At 32.3% G+C, this 23,493-nt stretch overlaps 2 protein-coding genes and 1 pseudogene across 4 annotated transcripts; 2 read left to right on the top strand and 1 right to left on the bottom strand.

Moving 5' to 3' along the window:
* The first annotated feature begins 8,206 nt into the window (after nt 1-8,206).
* On the top strand, nt 8,207-9,628 carry LOC131604413 (uncharacterized; annotated as a pseudogene).
* A 1,285-nt stretch (nt 9,629-10,913) lies between these two features.
* On the bottom strand, nt 10,914-13,964 carry LOC131601490 (protein NRT1/ PTR FAMILY 7.3-like). Of its 2 annotated transcripts, XM_058873322.1 has the most exons (6): nt 13,819-13,964; nt 13,610-13,739; nt 13,208-13,425; nt 12,109-12,662; nt 11,853-11,905; nt 10,914-11,486 (listed from the first exon to the last, which is right to left on the bottom strand). In XM_058873322.1, the coding sequence occupies exons 1-6, from the start codon at nt 13,849-13,851 to the stop codon at nt 11,086-11,088; spliced, it is 1,389 nt and encodes a 462-aa protein (XP_058729305.1). In that variant the 5' UTR covers nt 13,852-13,964; the 3' UTR covers nt 10,914-11,085. The 2 variants fall into 2 exon arrangements, with proteins under 2 accessions (XP_058729305.1, XP_058729303.1); XM_058873320.1 differs by having other exon boundaries at nt 10,914-11,905.
* A 5,819-nt stretch (nt 13,965-19,783) lies between these two features.
* On the top strand, nt 19,784-22,856 carry LOC131606422 (uncharacterized). Of its 2 annotated transcripts, none has more exons than XM_058878654.1 (7): nt 19,784-19,890; nt 20,812-21,148; nt 21,248-21,414; nt 21,509-21,589; nt 22,025-22,100; nt 22,200-22,280; nt 22,449-22,856. In XM_058878654.1, exons 2-7 carry the CDS (start codon nt 20,821-20,823, stop codon nt 22,598-22,600), a joined length of 885 nt encoding a protein of 294 aa, XP_058734637.1. In that variant the 5' UTR covers nt 19,784-19,890; nt 20,812-20,820; the 3' UTR covers nt 22,601-22,856. The 2 variants fall into 2 exon arrangements, with proteins under 2 accessions (XP_058734637.1, XP_058734636.1); XM_058878653.1 differs by having other exon boundaries at nt 21,245-21,414.
* Nucleotides 22,857-23,493: the final 637 nt, after the last annotated feature.

Genomic DNA, 23,493 nt, shown 5'->3' with positions numbered 1-23,493 from the left:
CACAACCACTTTAAAAAAAAATCTCTAATAATAATAATAATGAACCCACAAGTCACTTATTAGTTCCTATTTTTTAGTTAATACACAACCACGTTTTTTTTTTTTAAATAAAATCTCTAATTCACTATTTATTATTATTAATTATTAACTTCTATATCATTATAAAACCGCCACTCCTACTTTGTAGTCCTACTAAATTATAATCCTACAATTTCTTCACCCCAAATATTTCTGCCAAACTTTTCACTGATAACAAATCATCGTATTTATTAATAACAATAAATAATATAATAATAATAATAATGATAATAATAATAATAATAATAATAATAATAGAAATAAAAATAAAAATTAATGCCAAAATCTCTAATAATAATAAACCCACACACCATTTATTAGTTCCTATTTTTTAAGTTAATACTCAACCATCTTTTAAAAAATCTCTAATAATAACTAGTAGAAGACCCGTGAAAATGTTTAAAATTCGAATGAAAAATGTTAATTTAAGATTCACAAAACATAATATAGATGATTTGCTAAATAAAATAAAAAAGGTATTGTGGTGATAGTGTCCCGTGAAAATAGTGAGTTTATGCTAATTATAAATATTTATAATATTTTGTATAGAATAATAAAACAGTATTGTGGTGACAGTGTCCCGTGAAAACTTCTTAGATGAATAGCTTTCAATTTTAATTGGGATATAATTTATTTAAATGCAATTATAAAATACGAAATAATAAATTTTATTGTATAATAAATTTAGGCTATAAATTGATCCAAACATCTCATATTTTATTCAAATTCCAAACATCTCATATTTAATTCAAATGATAAAAGTGGTATATTAAGAGTGGTATAATAGATAGAAGCAAGGTATCCTAAAATCATTTTGTGATATATCAGCTTAAATTCTATTTCTTTTGAAAATATTCATATATAAACTATATGATCAAGACACTCTTAGATTAATGATATAGTGCTATTAATATTTAATAATGATTTTCCATTTCTAAGACTAATAGATGATTAATAATGATACAAACTATATGATCAAGACACTCTTAGATTAGATTAATGATACAATGCTATTAATATTTAATAATGATTTTTCTTTTCTTAGACTAATAGATGATTAATAATGATACGTTGATATTAATATTTAAAAATGTTGGAAATATTAATTATGTTGAACATTCTCTATTAGATAGTTTTTTTTTTGACAGAATTCTCTATTAGATAGTTGATGCTTCCAATACAAGCTGTTATTTTACAACTTGCATTGCAACTGTTATTTTACAACTTGCATTGCATATGGCTAACTCAAACAATAACATGAATTTATATATTATAAACCACATTGAATAAGAAAATAAGTGCAACTCCATATTTGTAGAGATGAATATGACCATAGAAGAAACACTTCACATAGGAAATTAATTTTACTTTGATAAAAGGTAGCATAAATTCTAGCAGCTTATATTCATCAACATAGCATGTGTCTTGCATATTTGAGACGCATATTGCATTAAAGTAAAACAAATTAAGAATAGATTTTTCTGAAATTTTTGTGTTCCTTACACTGTATCTGTTCTTCCAAATATGTCATGAAAAGAAAAGGTTAAAATTTATTCACAGTGAACAAATTTGACCAAATATCACAGTTTATAATAAAACCTCATGTCTACTTTAGCTTTATATGCTCCAAATATCAAAAGGTTGATCTAGATATTTATCAGATATTTCAGCTCTAGAATTTCTTAAGTTAATAAAAGTTAGAAAGACCATATTCTAGCTTATAGATTACTAATATAGTAAAAAAAGCAACAACTTCCAATGCTTACTTAGTACTTGAAAACAAAGAAAAGAAGGAGAATTTTATTGCCTTAAGTTAATTACCTAAAATTCAAATCTGCTAAGTATATATCTGTCTAGTTTAAAATGCACACAAAGTTATTCTGTAAAAGCAAAGGGTACCTTTAAAAATGAAAAACACATAAAACTCAGAGCTGTGTGGAAGGCCCCAACAAATATGCATCATTGAATGAAAAAATCCAACGAAAACCAATCACTCCAGTAATCTAGTCAAATAAAAGAAACATGGTGTCAAGCATGTATTAAAGAATCTCAAAAATTGCAGCTATGTATTTTTTTAATATTGAGAAATGCATAATCCAAATTAAAATTTGCATCTGTTCATAAATCTGAAAAACCATGATATCAATTGTATTTTATATATATCACAACTCCATATAACCCCTTTCAGAGGAAAAATCATGTGTACATAAAGACAACACTTATGTAAGTACTATAAAGACAACACTTATTGCATGTCTTTCAATCAAGAGAACATGGGCAATCAAAACAACAACCAAGTAAACAAATAAGTAGTTTAGATTTGGCAACAAAAACAAAAACAATCAGATTATTGAAATTCATTGAAGTCAGAAACCAGGGCATCGCCAACGGGTCCTTCAGCTCCATGTGATCATGACAGCCAGCGGAGCTTTCGTGTTGCCTTAATACCTGGTCGACAAAATTTAACAGAAAATAACAGAGCTAAGATTGTAATAGGCGCACCACACCTAACATGAATTGTTCCGATTCGATGAGTAATATGATAAATAAACTATTTATAGAAGTGAATGACATGGAGTGTCAAAGCACTTCTATGTTTTGACATCGGGAACTTTGTTAAGTTTGATGCAGGCCCATGCTTATATGTTCCTTTCCAAGTTTTATTGTGACATCTAGGACATTTGGCCATGTGATAAACGCTGCAGGCAACAAAAGTACGACTGCGGTAGGAGACATATAGAGGAGCAAATATTTAACTTCTCCCTGATGTGTTAGTAAAAAATTAAATCGTGAATTTAGAAATAGGAGAAAAGGCCATTGCTAACGTCAAACATGATCAACCCGCCTGCACCGAAAAGGCCACATTTTCCTGAGTTGCAGATTTCAATGAAGGCCCTAAGCACTACCACCACAACAACATTGCAAACAAATGTTCTCCATAGAAGAGCACTTCTCCACCAGGTTGCTACCTCTTCAAGGGCGAAGAGAACTCCACCAACAGGGGATCTGAAAGCTGCACAAACTCCTGAGGATGCACCACAGGTAATAAGATCACGATGGTCACAATCATTGTTAAAATATTGTAGCCAGCGCCATTTCATTCTGTAATTGTCAGGGCCATCTTCATGCCTAGTAAGGAAGCAATGCAGCTACCTATATGCACCAAAATACTCTTCTCTGTCTCAGAATCTTAATCTACAACTTCACGACAATACTAAACATGATAAAAATAAACACTCAATATTGGTACTCAAGAAGAAAAAAATGAGACAAATCATTTTGATGCATTGAGTAGGTGGTTTTAACTTGCCAAAAGTAGTTGGAAAAATATTTTCAGCGGAAGAAACATCTAAAAGCTTGAGTAGATCACATGCAGAAGAAACATCTTTATAATTACTCAAAGATTAAACCAATATAAAGATGCATATGACGATGGAAGTTAAATAGCATATTGTTCACTAACAAACTATTCTCCCTAATTACATAATGAAGGTGATGGCTAACAGAAACAATAATTTTAACAAAAATAGTTAGTTAAAGATAATACCAGTGTCTTTTTAACTCTAACTGACCATGAATTGAATATCACATTAAGATCATTTACTGTAGCTTTCCAGTATTCATGCCTTGTTGCTCGATTAGACCTTGCACCGTTACGATATTTCCTATCCCCGTGACAGAAAAAGAACCACTGTCTATCTCCGGTTTTCAGGAAAGATGACCCTGTAAAATATTAGGAGCGTATCAGCAATCAAACCAGAATATGATCAAGAAAATAGCCAAAACAATAATATATAAACGCAATAAAGATCAATAAGAAACTTCATACTTCTCAATCAAAAAATAAGAATCATAGTTGTGTATTTTCAAATCTAACCTACAATGTAAACTTTTAGACTTAATTTTTCAACAATTTTAAAACCCTAGAAATTGAGCAGCACTCTCAATTATGAAAATTATTCTTCATGAGACAATCAAATTTGTGTAATATCAGATCTATTAAGAATAAAAACAAATATGAAAAACCAGTTCTTCAAAATCAAAATCAGGTTTAAAAAAGGGGAAAAGAAATTAAAAAAAAGTTGTTTCTCCAGCTACAAACTATTGATACAGTTCATGATATAAGAAAACAATTTCAAAGCAATTAAATTGAAAGAGAAAAAAAGGTCTTGAAAATTCTTGATTAGTGCTACTGTTCCATACATCAGATTTTGTTTGATCAAAAAACAATTCTACAGAAAAATCCATTCTTTGAACTTTGGACTTTGGTTAAAGGTTTTTCAATTGAAGATAAAGTTTACTTTTTTCATGGGTTCTCAACTAACCAACTAATTAATCGTTGAAAAAAAAATGAAAATTCGGTTAGAGAAATTCTCATTCAAACTCAATACCTTCGTAATAACACGACCTCAACATCTTCTCGAGGATTTTCAGACACGTGGGATTATCATCCTCGATGAGAAGTTTCAGACCCATTTCATAGAAACAGTTCTAGTAGTAACCGTAGAAATGCATCATTTACCGTTAGTAAGATTCATAACTGAGAGATCCAAAACAATAAACACAAACGTTGGTGTTGGTTAACATAGTTAATTTCATTTCAATTTCAATTTTCATTTTGAAGCTAGAGTGAAACAAAAGTAACTGAAGTTCACAACTCAACAGAACGCAAGAATCGGATGGAGAAGAAAGAAAGAGAAACTAAATTATTGTGTTTGAATTTTTTTACAGAAATAGAAGAGGGGAAATACATATAGAAAAAGAATGAGAAACTGAGACGAAGGGGAAAGGGGGTGACGACAGATTTATGATTTAAGGAAAGAATGGAGGCGACGGCAGAAAGCAAAAGAAAATACTGGATTTGTTAGGGTTGGGGGAGGGAAAAGAGAGACAAGTACATAGTTTTCAAAATTTAAAATGAATGGATGAAATTGTTTACCGGTTAAAAGACCAAAGTGTGAAATCCAATGGATATTAGGAAACACCAATAAGAATACTGGAAGAGGAGTGCCACTTGGAGGAATAGAGAAATGTGATTGGTGGGAATAAAACTTTGATTTAGCAAATTACAATAAAGGGCTTTTGTAAAGGTAATTATTTTTTTCATTAAGGGTAAATTAGGGTGTTTGGTGGTATGTTTCATTCTTAGTTAGGTAGTTGATAATAATAATAATAATAATAATAATAATAATAATAATAATAATAATAATAATAACAATAATAATAATAATAATAATAATAATAATAATAATAATAATAATAATAATAATAAACCCTTATTTAATACACAACCATATATTTTAAAAAAATAAAATCTCTAATTCACTATTTATTATTATTAATTTATTAAATTCTAAATCATTATAAAACCGCCACTTATTAGTTCTTACTTTGTAGTTAATGCACAACCACGTTTTTTATTTAAAAAAATATCTAATTCACTATTTATTATTATTAATTATTAAATTCTAAATTATTATAAATTTAAAAATTATTTTCCTTAATTGAAGACATTCTAAATCATTAAATTATTTATTAGTTATTATTATTAAATTAAAAAAACTCTAAAAAGATTACTTCTTCTGCCAACGTATTAATTCAAACCTATGTTTTATTAACTGGTCAAATAACAGTTTGATTTTTTAAATCATAAACTCACCTTCTTTTATACGATTTCAAAAATCCACATTCCAAATCATAAACCCATGTTCCAAATCATAATCTAATTTTCTTCATTCCTATCCTCCACCAAAATGGTATAAAATTCATTTCTTCAATAGTCAACATTACTTTTCATTACATTATATCAAGGTTTATTCAATGGCACTTCCTGTGATTATTTTCATTGATAACATTCGTTGATAAGATTGATTGGAATTTGAAAATTCGAATCATTCATATGTGGACTCAACCTGAATTCAAATTTCCATCCGAGACAAATAGTTTGGAGATAATTTTACTTGATGAAAATGTATAAATATTTTACATTTTTTATTTCATAATAATATTTACAATCTATATTGATATGTTGATATTGTTTTTTTTTTTTTCATTTGCATCTTTCTTTTCCATTGTAGTATGGAAAAATTCAGGTCACTGTGAAGAAATGACTTATCACACAATTTCAAGAATCCTTAAAAGAAGGTTATACTTATTTAATTGAAAGTGTCTTAGTTGTCAGAAATGAAATTCAAACCAACAACACACAAGTTTAAATTGAACTTCATGGGAGCTACAAAGTGCAATGAAATAGTTGCTAATGAAATTCCAACAAATCATTTTGATTTTGTTGCTTTTTCAAATATCCTCTCAGCTACAAATGATGATAAATCACTTGGTATACACCTTCTGTTATATTATTTTATATTTACTTTCACATTTATTTATAAATTTACAAATCAAATTATATAACTCATTTGACTCAATTTATTTGTATTTTTTCTAGACGTGATTGGACATATTGTGGAAAAGAACATCATTAAAGAAATACATGTTTCATCTTATTTTACAAATTCAATTGCGTATTTATTTATTTATTTTCATGTACATGTTTTTTATGTTCATGTCGAGTGATATACACAATTGAATTTCAAAAATGTGGATTACCGCGTGCTCATATTTTGGTATTTCTATATCCTGAATTTCGATGCGTAAATCCCAATGATATTGACAAAATAATATTAGCTGAGATTCCTGATAAAGAAGCTAATTTGGAACTATTTCAAATAGTCTCTTCACTTATGATTCATGGTCCATGTGGTGCTCAAAATAAAAAATCTCCTTGAATGCAAAATGGAAAGTGCACAAAATATTTCCCAAAGAGGTTTCTCGATAGCACCATCATTGATGCAAGTAGATATCCAATCTATAGAAGGGGAGATAATGGTAATTTCATTAAAAAGGGTGAGTCTTTTGCATATAACAAGTTTGTCGTACCATATAATCGACATCTACTACTAAAATACAATGCTCATATAAATGTTGAATGGTGCAATCAGTATCGATCTATTAAGTATCCTTTTAAGTATGTCAATAAAGGGCATGATCGTGTTACCGCAAGCTTCTACAATAGTGCCAATGAAACAAATGCTTCTGAAATTGCTGATGAAATTAAAATGTATTATGATTGTAGATATTTGTCATCGTGTGAAGCAGCTTGGAGAATATTTAGTTTTGACATTAACTATAGAGAACCTTTTGTTGAGCGACTACCTTTTCATTTAGAAAATCAACAATATATTGTTTACGATGATGTTGCTCCAATTAACCGGGTTATCAATAAGCCAAATATAGAAAATACCAAATTTTTGGCATGGATGGAAGCAAATAAAAAATACGAGGAAGGAAGAAATCTTACTTACAATCAATTTCCTTTGAAATTTGTTTAGAAAGATTCTGAAAAACAATGGTGTCGTAAAAAAGGTTTCACAATTGGTAGAGTTCATTTTGCACCACCTGGATCGGGTGAGAGATATTATTTGAGAACTTTGCTTAATTATGTCAAAGATCCTCGAAGTTACAACGAAATTAAGACAGTAAACAATGTATTATATGATACATTTAAAGACGCAAGTTTTGCTATGGGTTTGCTACTTGATGATAAAGAATACATAGACGCCATTATAAAGTCGAGCAACTGAGGTACAAGAACTTTTTTGTGAAAATAGTTTGCAACCCTTTTAATTTCAAAACAACTATCCAGACCAGAAGATGTTTGGCACAAAACATGACAGTATTTAGGTGATGACATCTTACACAGGCAGAGACTCATTCTTCATTTTCCAAGTAATTGTATATAGAATATACATACTCACATTTTTTTGCATGTAACACTAAGTTGGTTCATATACACTTTTTATCTAATCAGCTAAATTAATATAGTGTATGTTCCTAAAGTTATTTAATTATTATGGCAGATTTGGAATTATCAGACGATGACATAAAAAGTTTAGTGTTACAAGATCTTGAGTCATTCTTACATGGCAATAACAGGATTTTAAATGATTTTCCTATAACGCCTCAAATAGATGCATCCCTTACATCTGAAAGCCAAAATAGACTCATTTATGACGAGTTGAATTATGATAGAGATCTTTTGGCTATAGAACATACTTAATTGATGTCAACTATGATTGTGGAACAGAAAATAGTATATGACAAAATTATGGCACGAGTTGAAGAAAATAAACCACGAATTTTTTTCTTATATGGATATGGTGGTACTGGAAAAACTTGCATTTTGAGGGATATGTCAGCAGCATTAAGATCTAAAAGAGATACTGTGTTAACATTGACATCGAGTGGAATTGCTGCTTTACTTATTCTTGGAGGAAGAACAACCCATTCAAGATTCTCTATACTACTAGACATTGATGAGTATTCCACTTGCGGTATTGATCAAAATACCCCTTTAGCACAATTGATAGCAAAAAAAAAAACTCATTATATGGGATGAAGCACCAATGCTCCATAAGCATTGTTTTGAAGTTGTTGATAGAACTTTCAGAGATGTTCTTTGCTTTTGTAATAATGGGAATTTAGATATTCCTTTTGGAGGAAAGGTTGTTGTTTTGGGAGGAGACTTCAGACAACTTCTATCAGCTATTCCTAAAGCAACAAGACAAGATATGGTTCATGCTAGCATTAACTCCTCATATCTTTGGAATTATTATGAAGTCCTAACACTGCATACAAATATGAGGCTACTTATTGGAAGCCCTGATGTTGATGTTACACAAAGAAAATTGTTTTATAGATTGGGTCTTAGGGATTGGTGATGGAACAATTGGAGAACAAGGTGATGACTGTATCACACTTGAAATTCCAGATAATTTACTCATTAAAAGTTCAACTGATTCTATTATCTATTGTTCAGAACATTTATCCATCATTTTTGCATAACATGAATGATCCAATATTTTTTTCAAGACAGAGTTATACTTGCCCCAAACAACGATATTGTTGATGACATTAATCAGTACATGTTATCATTTATTCCCAGTGAATTAAAAACATATCTAAGTTTTGACACTCTATACTCGAGGAATCCAGATATAGATGTGTCTAATGATGTACACACAATACATCTGAATTTTTAAAGACAATTAGTGCATTTGGCCTTCCAAATCACGAGTTGAAACTCAAGATTGGAGTACCTGTAATGTTATTGAGAAATATATATCAATCTTCTGGGCTGTGCAATGGAACTCGGCTAATCATCACAAAAATGGGAAAATATGTGCTTGAAGGAAGGATTATATCAGGAAGAAATATTGGTAATAAGGTGTATATACCTAAGTTGTCATTGACACCTTCTGATCCAAGAATTCCTTTTAAATTTCAACGGATACAATTCCCTTTGCTCATTTCATTTGGAATGACTATTAATAAATGTCAAGGACAATCTTTGAAGCATGTTGGAGTTTATCTTCCACAATCTGTTTTCTCACATGGACAATTATATGTTGTCATTTCAAGAGTTACTTCAAGGAACGGTTTAAAGTTATTGATAGCTACGGATGACAATCAACATACAAATACCATTGCTTAGAGTTACATCAATATTGTGTAGTCATTATTTGTTGTGTGTGTGTGTGTGTCTATATATATATATATATATATATATATATATATATATATATATATATATATATATATATATATATATATATATATATATATATATATATGATTAAAGTTCTTCTAAGTCTCACATTGCTTAGCTTAGTGATGGAACAAAGTATTCAAAATTATATATAGGATTCAAGTTTTTCTTTACCAGATGTACCAGTCAAAAGCACTTTAAGCTTGTATTTGACTTTTTATATTTTCTCTTATACTCTTGTTTTAAAGTGTTGTGAAAGGTAATTAAATATTTGCTATAGAGAGTGCGGGTGTATTGGGGCCTTAGAGGGTCTGGTTGAGGGTAGTCCAAGTGTTCTAACAATTTTTACATAATGTTATTCTTTGGTTGTCATTTGACAACAATCGTGATTTTTTCTTTAATTTTAAAATTTCCACGTTAATCTCTTATGTTGTTATTTTGTTCCTTTTTTCTCTCGGTTATTTTCCCTATAGATAGAAGTGACTCACCAAAAGAATGACTTTTTTAGTGTCAAGTCAAATATGTAAAAGATCTCTTATCTAAAGCAAACTTATTAGATTCAAAGGGTATTTCCAATCTCAAACTTTCCAAGCATTGGTCACTGGTCAGACTATCTCAGTGATCCTATCTTCTATTGATCCATTGTGAGTTCCCTACAATATGCCACATTACCACTAGGGCTGAAATTATTTATGCAATACAAAAAGTTTGTCAATTTATGTCCCACGCCAGTGGCCTTAAGGGTGAAAATTAGCGTATTGTTGTATCAGGTCATATTAAAACTCACACGTCGCTTTATTTGGGGGCAATTTATCCCATTCCACCAGCACCTTAGTGACTGCAATACTGCCTTTTGGCTATATTTGTGTCTAAAATTGTTGTTGGTTAACCTCTGATCGTAGAAGTGGACAAAGTGTGGGATACTTGGATAATAGCCTCTCTAGCTTCCAAGGACTGATCAATTATCAAGTTATTAGACCATATAATTCATCCATAAGGTCTTCAATAAGTATTTGATTAAGTAGCATGTAATCAACACAGAGGCGCCATGAACCACCCTTTTTCTGGACTAAGACAATCGGGGATGCTAAGAAACTGTTGTTAGGCTTGTATGATTCCCTGCTGCAACATTTCCTCCACAATGTTATCGACAATATCACAATAGAATTTTGTTACAAAAATTTTAATCTTATTGCTCTTACATATCAACAAGCACAAAATAGAAATGAAATGACAATTAAATATGTATTTTAAGCATTATAATAGTACACTGTTACATCATTTGATTGGAACAATACAGTACATCAATGCATCAAACTTCACTTTAATTCTGTCAAATAGTCTACACAAAATTTGCCTAAATTCTATGAAATCAAACCATACATTCTTCTTCTTTGCTCCCACTATATGCGCTTATATCTTTTAGCACATATAATATACACTATCAAGTCAATGAAAATAAAAAGTGCTGACAAGAAGAAATACAAATCTAAATGACCATCATTTAGGTTAGGTGAAACCCAACCATGCTGTCCTTGACCACTTGATGTTATTTTATTTACCACAGTCAAAATAATGTTACCAACATAACAACCAAGTGCAGATGAAAACATATACAATCCCATTCCCAAGCTTTCCAATCCATCAGGTGATTGTGATGTAAAAAAGTTCATCTGTGCTACATACACAAAAGCTTCTGCTACTCCTAAAAGCATATATTGTGGTATCAACCAAAAAATACTCAAAGAACTTGTCTCTTGGCCGTCTTCGCTAGCAAAATTTAATCTTTCCCTCTCTACGAAACCTGCAACAATCAATGCTATTGTTGATATGGCGAATCCAATACCAATATTTTGTAGCTTACTAGGAAGTTTTGGAGGTTTTTGTATCACTTTCTTGTATAATGGAATGATGAGAACGTCAAATAGTATGATAAATGTTGATGTGTTAATAATGTCAAATGTTGTCATGCTTGCCGGAGGGATTTGAAACTTGAAAAAAGTTCTGTCCATTGTTGAACCTTGTTCGACAAATAAAGATCGCATTTGTATGAAGATGCTAGAGGAAAATATTGTGCAAAACCATATTGGTGACACTCTTAAAATATATTTCACCCCTTCATTTTGTGTTACACTGAAAAAACTCAATGTGTATGATTTTTGGCCTTTACCTAGCAACATCTCAGTTGCATCATCAGAAACCATAGCAGCTCTATTAAAAAACCTGCTCGTTACCAAAACAAAATGGAGAAAAAAAACTTACATCAGAATGTATTGCTACCAAGAATCCAATGGATCGGTTACCTCAATCATAAAAGTAATTCTTTATTGTATTTAAACTGTGCTATAACTAAGCAATTTTATACTTCTTGATCTTTCGTATGCACAATGATAATAAAAAGTACTTCAAAATGTTAAGAGAGTTACCTGAGGTTATTTGAGTGGTGTATTCTTCTAACACAGATATCATCCCTTTGAATACCATGGAAGCCTTCGCCAATGGATTGTATTTGAGATTTCACTTTCCTCAAAAAGGACATAACTACTTGTGTAAGCTTAGAGAAAGGGTTTTCAAAACTCTTATAGTGTCTATATCTAAGAGTTCCACTCAACAAAACAACAAAGGAAACACCTGCGCAACAAGTACATATCCAAAATCCCATCACCCAATGTCCTGTAATCGCTATGTAAGCCAACACAGTCTCGGCAATCAATGATCCTAAATTCAATGCCACATAAAAGTAGCCATAAATTAAGGTCTTTGATCTTTGTTCATTAGGTTCCTCTTCATCAAATTGATCGGCACCAAGTGTTGGTAATGCAGGGTCAGAAACTCCACTTCCTAGAGCTATTAGGTATATTGATATGTAAAATAACGGAAACTGATTTTGAATATCTGATTCACATAGCACTTCTTTTAGCTCACAACCATGAGGTTTCAAGAAAAAGAAGTGAGTTGACAGTGATAACATCACCAAGCCCTGCATAATAGTAAAGGAAAATACAACTTTAGGATAGATATTGTTTTATATCAAGCTTGCAACAAGAAGCGGCAGAATACACCATAAAAAACGGCTTATAGGATGAGGATTGTTCCCACTTATAAACACATGTTAAGACTATATCATTTCAATGTGAGACTCTTCAACACACTCCCTCAAGTTCAGGACTGAACATCTGGAGCATGGATATAAATGATAAGCGACTTGATAGCGTAAACCTGATAGCAGATAGCTCAGCGGATTTTGGATAGGCTCGAATACCATGCCGAATTTCATGGTATATATTTTTATATTAGAACTGATACAAACAAAACAGATACTCCACAACGAGAGTTGTAACAAAGAATAGTGTTAATTTAGAGCATTTGATGAGATATGCTTGAAAATGTGTTTATAAGTGGTAGACTTTTGTTGTAATTTAGGCTTGAATATCTCATATACTCCCCCGTCTTTCTCTCGATTAGAATATATTCAATTTCTTTCGCTGATAAAAATAAAATCTTATTACCATGTTGATTACTTACTATGATGAAAACAAGCTGAAATATGATGCAAGTGAGATATCTTCCCAAGTATGAGTCACTAAGAAAAGCTCCAATTAAAGAGAAGAAATAAGTGGTTCCCATCCAAATGCTAAAAGTGCTTGCTGCCTCAACATTAGTCTGTTTCAATACTAACTTTGCAAAGAGAACCAAATTTGCTTCCACTCCAGAGAAAGCCAATGCAATCAATCCTTGATTCACTGTCACAATTTCACAATTCTATATATAACCAATAAAAATAAAACTATGAAATAGATTATACATAACTACTTATTTAATAAGCGCTTAACAATTATAACATATGCACAAGTGCTTATCTATATAATCTAAAAAGTAAAATTTGCTTGTGAGGGAGTAGGCATAAAGGATGTGTGAATTACCTACCTAACAACAATGAGGCACTCTTCCATCCACCAGTCCTAGCTTTTAAAGCTGGTTTTCCATAAAAATCAACTGATCCATCTCTTGTGCAAGAATTGATACACTCCTTCTCATGCTCGTAAACTTGAACAACCTATTTCAATTACAAACCAGTTTTAAAAAATTGAATTCAACAAAAAACAAGGATTAGCAAGATTATGAAGAATCGAAACCTGAGAGCTTAAACCTTCTTCATTTCCGTCCATTGTTTGTCACAGACTGTGCACTAGAATGGGTGAGGCTTTATCACAAGCGATGTGCGAAAAACCCTTAATTTATACTCGTTAATAGACCTAAAACCTTGAATTCATTTCAATTTACGAAAATACCCTGCAATGGTCATCAAATTTGAGAGGTTTTAGAAGGAAAAATGACTTCTTATTGGTAATTCTATCCGTGCACGAATCTTATTTTCAACCGTATAAACTTTTCAACATTATCTACTTCAGTATATAATAAAAATAAGAAAATCAATATCTACCAAATTTTCTTACATGCCCTTATGAAATTTAACAGGTTTGCTATTTGTACGGTATTTTTTCATATTGGTTGCACAAAATCCAAGAAAGTATAAATTAATAAAAAATTAAAAATAGTATATTAAATGTAGAATTATACGGTGTAGTGTACACTTATAGTGTACGTATATTTTTTTCGAAAATTTAATTAGAAGGAAAATTTCGTGTTCTTAATGGTTAATTAGTAGGTGTAATCCTAATTAGTTGATGTATAATTAATATTCATTTTAATTTTTAGATTATTTAAATATTTTATGCGTCAATTTTTCCTGCTAAGTTCTACTATCTAGATTTAGTAAAGACGAAATGTTAAATATTTTATGTTTTGTTGTGTTTGAACACTTAGATATAGACACTATAACAGTTTTGGAAACCCTTTCTCTAAGTTTACACAAGAAATTGTGTCCTTTTTTGAAAAGTGAAATCTCAAATACACTCAATTGGAGACGACTTCTATGGTATTCAAAGGGATGATACTTCTGATAGATTAATACACCACACGAATGCCCTTAAGCAACTCTCGTAACATTTTGAAGTACTTTTTATTATCATTGTGCATATGAAAGTTCAAAAAGTATAACCAAATGCTTAGTTATACCATGGTTTGAATACAATAAAGAATTACTTCTAAAATTAAGATGATTGATTCATTGTATACTGAATTAACTGTTATGTGATGCATGTTTTTTTCTTTCTCTTTTAGTAACAAATTGTGTTTTAGATAGAACCGTTATGGTTTCTGATGATCCGACTGAGATATATCTAGGTAAAAGAAAAAAAATCATACACATAGAATTTTTGCAGTGTAACACAAATTGAAGGGGTGAAATATATATTTTAAGAGTGTTACCAATATAGTTTTGCTCAATAATCTCCTCTAGCGTCTTCATATAAATGTGATATCTATTTGTTAAGCAATGTTCAATAATGGACAATTTTTTAAAGTTTCAAATCTCAATAGCCTTTAGCTCCAAGTTTAGAAGAGTATTCAAACATGATTCCATGACCTACTTTAGAACTCTTTTTGCTGCCTCAAGATGTAAATGACTTGGTTTACTCATGAACCTTGAAAGTAAACTAGCACACACATTAAACTGGGCCTTGAAGCTGTAAGATAAAACAAGCTTCCAACCAAACTTCTATACATGCTTGCATCTACTAATCTTCCACCATCTTCTTTCTTTAAATTTTCATTCACCACTTAAGGAATACCAACAAGTTTGCAGCCATTCATGCCAAACTTTTTCTAAATATTTTCAGCATATCACTTTTGACAAATAAAAACTCCATATTCATCTTGGTAAACCTCAATACCAAGAAAATGATGCAGCAAGCCAAGATCACTCATCTCATATTTTTTCATCATTTCTATTTTAAAATTTTCAACCATTTTCTTGTTGTTACCCGTATACACCAAATCATCAACATAAAGGGCAACAAGAAGGATATAATATTTTCCTTGATGCTTCACATATAAGGTAGGCTCAGTTTGACTACTTTGAAATCCTTGCTGAAAGAAGTGGCTGTCAATTTCACTATACCATGCTCTAGGGGTTTGTTTCAACCCATAGAGAGCTTTTTTCAACTTGTAAACTTTTTCTTCTTGACCTTTAGTCACAAATCCTTGAGGTTGCTACACATATACCTCTTCCTTTAATTCTCCATTTAGGAAAGCTGAATTCACATCAAGTTGGTACAGGTTCCACCCTTTCTGGGTTGCTACTGCAATAATTGTTCGTACAATATCCAATCTTGCAACTGGGGCAAAAGTTTCACTATAGTCAATTCCAGGTTGTTGCGCATAGCCTTTTACTACCAATATAGCCTTGGATATTTGAATTGACCCATCTGAATTATGCTTCAGCTTGTAACCCCATTTTACACCAATGACCTCTTTGTCATTTGGTTTTTCTACACGCTTCCATGTGTTATATTTTTTAATTGCAGCTATTTCTTCTTGCATCGTGTTCCTCCTAACATTTTCTTTGATTGCTTCATCAAAATTTTCTGGTTCCACAATACAAAAGTTGCATCTTGCATAAATATCACTCAAGTCCTTCAATTTGATTGGAGTTGAGCTGGGAGATGATGAAATTTAAATTGGTGAACTTGGAGAGGATGAAGAATTTGGTGTACATGAGGTTGGTGGCTCATTTTTAGCTGCTGAATTTTGTTGTAAGAAGATTGTAGGGATTGTTTTCTCCTTCATTTTGTATTCTTCCCAATTCCAAGAAGTGTTCTGATCACATACAACACCCCGACTAATGGTCACCTTGTTTGTCTTCAAGTTATAAAGTCAATAGCCCTTTGACATGGAACTATAGCCAATAAAGACACATCTTTCACTTGTTTCTTGCAGCTTTGTTCTCTTTTGTTTAGGAATTTGAGCATAGCAAACACACCCAAAAACTTTAAGATGGTTTATCGACGGTGTTCTTCCACTCTAGGCTTCAAATAAAGTCTTTTTCCACACGACCTTTTTTAGACACCTGTTCATCAAATACACAGTAGTGTTAACGCCCTCGGGCCTAAAGTTTTCGGTAAACCTTTTTCACGTAGCATAGATTTCGCCATCTCCATCGCTGTTTGATTTTTTCTTTCTGACACACCATTCTGTTGTGCTGTGTAACCAACAGTGAGTTGTCTTTCGACACCTTCATCTTCACAAAATTTTTGAAATTCATTTGAGTTGTACTCCTTCCCTCGATCACTTCTCAGCATCTTTATAAATTTGCCACTTTGTTTTTCAACTAATGCTTTAAATGTCTTAAAGATTACATATGCTTCAGATTTTTGTCTCATGAAATATACCCAAGTCATGCGGGTAAAGTCGTCAATAAACAAGATAAAGTATCTATTTTTACCATGAGACAAAGTATTCATAGGGCCACACACATTTGTGTATACAAGTTCCAACACTTGTTTGGCTTTCCATGCATATTCCTTTGGAAATGGTTGCTGGTGGTGTTTTCCTAGCACACAACTTTCGCACACACCATATTTTTCTTCGATTCTTGGCAGCCCATACACCATCTTCTTTTGATAGAGTAACTTGAGGCTTTCGTAATTCAAATGTCCAACTCTCATATGCCATAAACACAAGTCATTCTCTTATCTGGCCATCATGCTTACATTTCTCTCATAATTGAAAGATAGTGGAAAGCTCCTGTTGCTAGTCATCTTCACAATGGCAACACTTCTTCTTTCTGAGTTAAAAATTCTGCACTCTTTATTCTCAAAGTTTAGAGAATAGCCGTGCTCTAGAAGTTTGTCCAATGCTTAGCAAATTTTTGTCTAATTCCGGCACATAAAGTGTGTCATGTATGCCTTTGCTTCCTTGCTTCGTGGTGACTCCAATGCTTTCTTTCCCTTTCACTTCAACATATTCTCCATTGCCCAATTTAACTTTTGAGCCGAATGAAAAATCAATATTTATAAATGCTTTTTTTTGTCCGGTCATATGATTGTTAGAGCTGTTGTCCAAATACCATACATTTTTACCTTCTTCACGCAATGCTTTTTGACAAGCAAAAAAATAAATTTCCTTCATCAGATTCTCCTTCTGTGTAGGAAGCATGTTGCTGATTTGCAAGACGATAATCCTCTTGAAGGTACCTGAATCTCTTGCAATTGTGGCATTGAGGTTTGCCTTTGTTTCAGCAGTCCTTCTCGTCGTGAGCGCTACTGTTACAAATTTTGCACCATTTGTTTGATGCTTCATTCCATCTTTTGCCGTTTGCGTCTCTTCCACATCTGCCACGTGAGTTTCGACCTCTGCCCCAGCCTCATCCAAATCTGCCTTCTATAGAAGACTCACCTCTAGTTTGTATTTGGAGATTATTTTCACCATTGTTGGGTTGAATATTGAGTTTAGATTGAAAAGCACTCAATTGATTTTTCAGAATGTCGTAACATCCTTTGCTCGTAGGATCTCAAATATCCTATCAACCCTTGAACAGTCATGGTTGATAGATCTTTGGTTTCTTCTATCACGACCACCATTGGGTAAAATCTTGCTATCAAACTGATGATAATTTTGTCAACAATTATGTGATCTTCTATCATATCACCATGCGACTTCATCTGATTCACCAACTAGGAGAGTCTGTTGAAGTATTCGTTCAGGCTCTCGTTCTCCTTCGTCCTTTCATTTTCATAATCTCTCTTAAGAGATTGAAGCTTCACCGTTCGCACTTTTGAGTCTCCATCAAACTCTTGTTGTAGGATACTTTAGGCTTCCTTCGATGTTTTAGCTCTCATAATCCTTGAGAAAATGGATAGAGAGACTCCTCTCTGAATCATCCTGAGAACTCCAGCATCTGCAATTTTCTTCTTCGTTAATTCTTCAGATTGTTGGAGTTCTCAGGATGATTCAGAGAGGAGTCTCTTCATACCCATTTTAGATATACTTTAGAGCATCCAAATATGTTAATAGAGTCTCCATTTTGACGGTCCCGAAATCATAGTTCTCTCCTTCTAATAGAGGAACTTTTACATTGCTGTAAGTTACGGAAGAGTTGTTTATGGAAGCCATAACTTATATTGTTTTTGTTGCAGCTGCAAGGATATGCAACTCTGATACCACTTTGTTGGTGGTATTCTAGAGGTGGTATGTGATAAATTATATTGTTGCAGGATTCTGCAGGGAAAAATTATTTTTAGTCACTTTTTGCACTATATTTCTACTAGTGGATAACCATTGAAAAACTCTGGTTTTATTGAATTCACCACATACTTCTTGCTTTCAACTTAGCATTACAAAGCCTTTATATAGGGTTGAACGAAACTAATAGAGAAACCAAGTAGGCTGATAATCAAGATGAGGACTCTTTGGTTCTCTCTATCTTAATGATACTACTCTCCCATAAATTTAAATAAAGACAATAATTATAATGTGATGGTTACACTTCTTTCATAATGCTTACTAAAGTTAGTGGTGGTTACAACACATTAATTTTAATAAAATATAAGGTAATACAAGGAGGAATCTCATCAAATAAAATGTGCCTAGACCAAGAATTGACCGCCTTAGCTATTGAGTGGACAATCATATTCGTTCGGCGCTTAACAAACTTTACCTCAAAGTTGGAAAATCTAATAACAACTAATTAATAGAATTAATAATAAAGCTAAACTCAAAGTTGCCACCATGGTTGAACCGAAGAGCATGAATCATCTTCTGAGAATCACTTTCAAACACAACGAAAGTAAGATACAAAGAGTTAGCTTCTTGGATGGCCTCTTTAAGAGCTATGACAGTAAGGGTCCCATCATTCCAAGCAACACCTGGAGTAACAAAATTATCCAAATGATTCCGAAGGCACCATCCTCAATTCGTTGTACTTAAATGACAATTAAAATTCGCATCCACATTACATTTTAGCCAATTAGTTATACTTTAAATTATTCTAATTATTCTCATTATCTATAACTTCACAATTCACTTGATAAAATTATATGTGTTTATTTTCTATTTGACATTTGTATTGACATATGTAGCTTATTACAACTTTGTACGTGAAAGAAAGAGAGAGCCCGCGAGAGCCTGAATGTTCTAGTGGCATCCATAAAACAGAAAAATAAGCCCACGTGTCATTCTCTGTGATCACCATTTCAAACACATAAATAGCTTCCTCTTCTATTTTTAAACCAAACTAATCCCATATTCCCATTTCTTTAGGTTCTTCTTCAATCTTCTTCTCTCTCATTTGGATTTGAATATCTCAGGTAATTTCCCTCATTTCACCACCTTCATAAACAACTTCTTTCACTTGAATCTTTCCTGTTATTTTTTCCTTAGTTTTTCATGGATATAGTTATTGAATTGTGTTAGTTTAATATTTCCAATTTGATCCTTTATATTTAAGATAATCGGTTAAATATGGTATCTAATTTTAATCATAGTTATTTGAGAGAGAAAATCATCATATTGAGTCATGAAATTGTTTATCCTAATTACATGTTTATAAGAAATTTTAATTATAAGTTTGATATTGGTTAAAAACCTAAATTTTTAATGTGCATGCTCTTCATCAACCATAATTGGTTTTAGGGTTATGATAACAAAATCACTACGCATAAAAATTAAAAATACAAGTTCTAAACTCGATATGAAACTTGGCGAGTAACATCTATAATAGAAAAGAGAATAACATTAACATTGGTGAATTTGAATTTCACACTAGGTTGATCATATAGAAGGACCTCAAACTCTCAAGAGGTAGAGGAAGACTTGTAAAATTTATAAGAGAAATTGTTAAGATTTTTATACAATTAGAAAATTTCTAGGGGTTTCGTATGTTGGTGAAGGCTTGGATTCTGAGAGTGTGTTCATTTTAAGGTCTAAGTTTTGAATTCTGCTAGGTGCTAGCAATTTCTCTGTTGGACTAAGCCCATAATACTTTTTAAAGTGGACGGTAGAATTGATCGTTTTTTGACTAGTCAGTCCTCTGGGATTAGTGATTCCCAAGGCCGAATATCAAGCTTAAAAAAACGAGTTGGATAGAAATATGATATTTAATATAACTTTATAGTATAGTATGTTTTAGTGCTTTAAATGGCGAAAGGATGAATTTCTTTCTAAATTTTTTATTATGATCTATCATGTTTTTATTTTAAACTTTGTTTGGTATTTTTTGTGAGGATTAGATAAAGAATATGCAGAAGGGTAGAGAAGTTCAACATAATGTTTTTAGATCAAGAGGGTTTAGAGACTTTGGTGGTTCTGGTTTCCACAGAATTATGACGATGCCGAGTCTTTTCGGAGGAAGGGATCCATTTGATGATCCTTTTTTCACTGATCCATTTGATAATATGTGGAGTCCAAGTTCTGCTTCGTCGAGATCAATGCTGAAGACAAACAAAGAAAAAGGAGTTGTTATAAAAGAATTAGACTCTGATGATGAGGGCGTTGATAATTTTAATGAGAAGATTTATCGGTCACCAATGGAGCCTTTCGTTGAGCATCCAGATGATGATGTTGATGGTAATGTTATCGGTATATTATTTTGAGTCTGTTTGAATTGGTTTATTTGAGTTTCTCTACGGTTTTTGAATACTGATTTATTCGTGTGAATACTAGTAGAGATGCAAACCAATGGTGTAACATACGAGAATGAGCATCGCAAATCAGAAGAACCCTCTAAGAGTCACAATTGTAATATGTCTTTCAAGACTAGTAGAGTAACATATGGCGGTATAGATGGTGCTTATTATACTTCTACCCGAACCAGAAAGACGGGGTCTGATGGGGTATGTGTTGTGACTTTTCGCTTTCACTTGTTCTTAAATGTTTTGAAGGGTACTTTTTTACTGTAATGTCATCTCTATGATATGATTGAATCAGATGGTAATAGAGGAAAGCAAAGAAGCTGACACGTCAAGAGGTGAAGCAACGCATAGAATCACAAGAGGAGTCCATGATAAGGTATGCAATGTAACTATATATAATACGTCTAAGAATGCACTTCTTCAGTAGTTAAAAGCAAATGTTAGTGTTAGTAGTTTACTTGCTCGGAAGAGGGAACCCCGAGGGTTGGCATGTTAGTGGATGGTTGCGATCTGAGAGTGTTTCTCTCAAAGTCTCATGTTCGAATTCTACTAGGTGCTAACAATTTATGTGTTGGACTAGTTCGTACAAAATTTTGTTTTCACTTTAAACCGCTAGTGGACGGGTGGGATTGTTCTCTTGGACTCATCAGTCTCAATGTCGGATACCGAGTTTCCAAAAAAAAATTGTTAGGAAGAGGGAGAGTTTGAAGGATAGTTTATTAGTAGCAGAGATTGAACCTGAAGCTATGTAGCATTGCAGCATTGTTTGTTATCAGTAGATTTTCCATAATATCTTGTAATATATATGCAGGGTCATTCAGTTTTGAGAAAGTTTGATTCAGATGGGAAGGTTAATACGACACAGACGTTGCACAATCTCAATGAAGGTTTGTCGCTACTGTCTTTGTCTTTATCGAACGCATGTTTCACATCGTTTCAAGTAGTAAAGACAAATTTTATTGAATAATGATGAACTTATTTGTTAGACGAGCTTGCACGCTTTGAGGAAACATGGAAAGGAAATAATCGAGCACGGTTACCCGATTATGACGTGCATAGGAAGAAAGGTAAGTTGTTTGAATGTGTTGATGTTCTTTGGTAGTGTAGAAGACATTATTCTGTTTTCTTAAAAACTTCTATGCAACTTCATTATAAGAAAAAACATAAACCTGTTTCCATGTATGTTTACTTTTTCAGTACTGAATTTTCACATTTGATTTAATTGAATACTGTAGATTTTAGAGTTGGTGAGATAAACAAAAACAAGATGTGGTCACTTCCATTTTTGGAGCAGGATAGTAGAGCAAGAGGATTTGCATCAAGTTTTGAAACAGGGAACAATTCTGATGGAAGAGCAAAGAAAATTGTTAGAATCAATATTGAGTGAAAAATAGGAAGACATGACAGTCCATTTTCTTTAGTATGTAAAATGTAGTATGAGGTGTGTTATAGTATGGTTTAGAATTACCATGTGTAGAATAAACATGAGTTCATCCTTAGAGAGAATTGTCATTATGAATCTTGAATTTTGATAGGGTTGAGGATATGTTCCCAACTGTTTGTTGTAATTCTTGAACTTTCAAGAGATTTTTTTACTCTATTTTGGTTGGCCTCTGCCTTTTCGTGAGGTGCTTTCTATGAAACTGAGCTGCGTATAGGTGTTTTTTTTGGATAGACAAAATGTGGCAAGCTACTTTGGATTGATGCGTGTCATTTCTGTCGCAGTCATGTTAGTTCTCTGCCAATGTTAGCCTCTTAAATCTCAATCATGAAATTGAACAAAGACTCGCAATCAATTACTAATAATAGTAATAAATGAGCCTTGAAAGTCTTTCTCGATTCATATTTCTCAAAAGAGACTAATATTTCTATGTCACTCGTGCCGAGTGAGTGGCATGGTGTGTATTAGAGTTTGACATAACTCATCCTTACAAAACCGGTTAGTAAGGTGAGAAGTGTCCCTTTATATATACTCTTTCAATGCTCTATTTCCAACCAATGTGGAATTTTTAGGATCTTCCTAATACACCCTCTCACGCTCAGCACTCTTTTTGAGCTTGGTGCGTGGATATTAACGGTGGGCGGCCCATGGTTCGGTCGATAGGCTCTGATACCATATTAGAGTTTGACCTAACTCATCTTTACAAAACCGGTTAGTAAGGTGAGGAGTGTCCCTCTATATATACTCTTTTAATGCTCTATCTCCAGCCAATGTGGAACTTTTAGGATCTTCCTAATAGTGTGGAATAACTTGAAAAACATATTTTTATAAGAATTCTT

Source organism: Vicia villosa, linkage group LG5, assembly GCF_029867415.1.
Source record: "Vicia villosa cultivar HV-30 ecotype Madison, WI linkage group LG5, Vvil1.0, whole genome shotgun sequence".
Lineage (NCBI taxonomy): Eukaryota > Viridiplantae > Streptophyta > Magnoliopsida > Fabales > Fabaceae > Vicia > Vicia villosa.
Note: the sequence above shows the minus strand (reverse complement) of the source record. Positions and strands in the feature narration are given on the sequence as shown.

Coding starts and splice junctions, on each gene's coding strand:
- LOC131606422 (XM_058878653.1), top strand. CDS start 20,821: ATGCAGAAGGGTAGAGAAGTTCAACATAATGTTTTTAGATCAAGAGGG. Junction 21,590..22,024: donor CAAGAGGAGTCCATGATAAG/GTATGCAATGTA, acceptor ATATATATGCAG/GGTCATTCAGTTTTGAGAAA. Junction 22,101..22,199: donor GTTGCACAATCTCAATGAAG/GTTTGTCGCTAC, acceptor CTTATTTGTTAG/ACGAGCTTGCACGCTTTGAG.
- LOC131601490 (XM_058873320.1), bottom strand. CDS start 13,851: ATGGACGGAAATGAAGAAGGTTTAAGCTCTCAG. Junction 12,663..13,207: donor TTCAGCTTGTTTTCATCATA/GTAAGTAATCAA, acceptor ACTATTATGCAG/GGCTTGGTGATGTTATCACT. Junction 11,906..12,108: donor CACCACTCAAATAACCTCAG/GTAACTCTCTTA, acceptor GGTAACGAGCAG/GTTTTTTAATAGAGCTGCTA.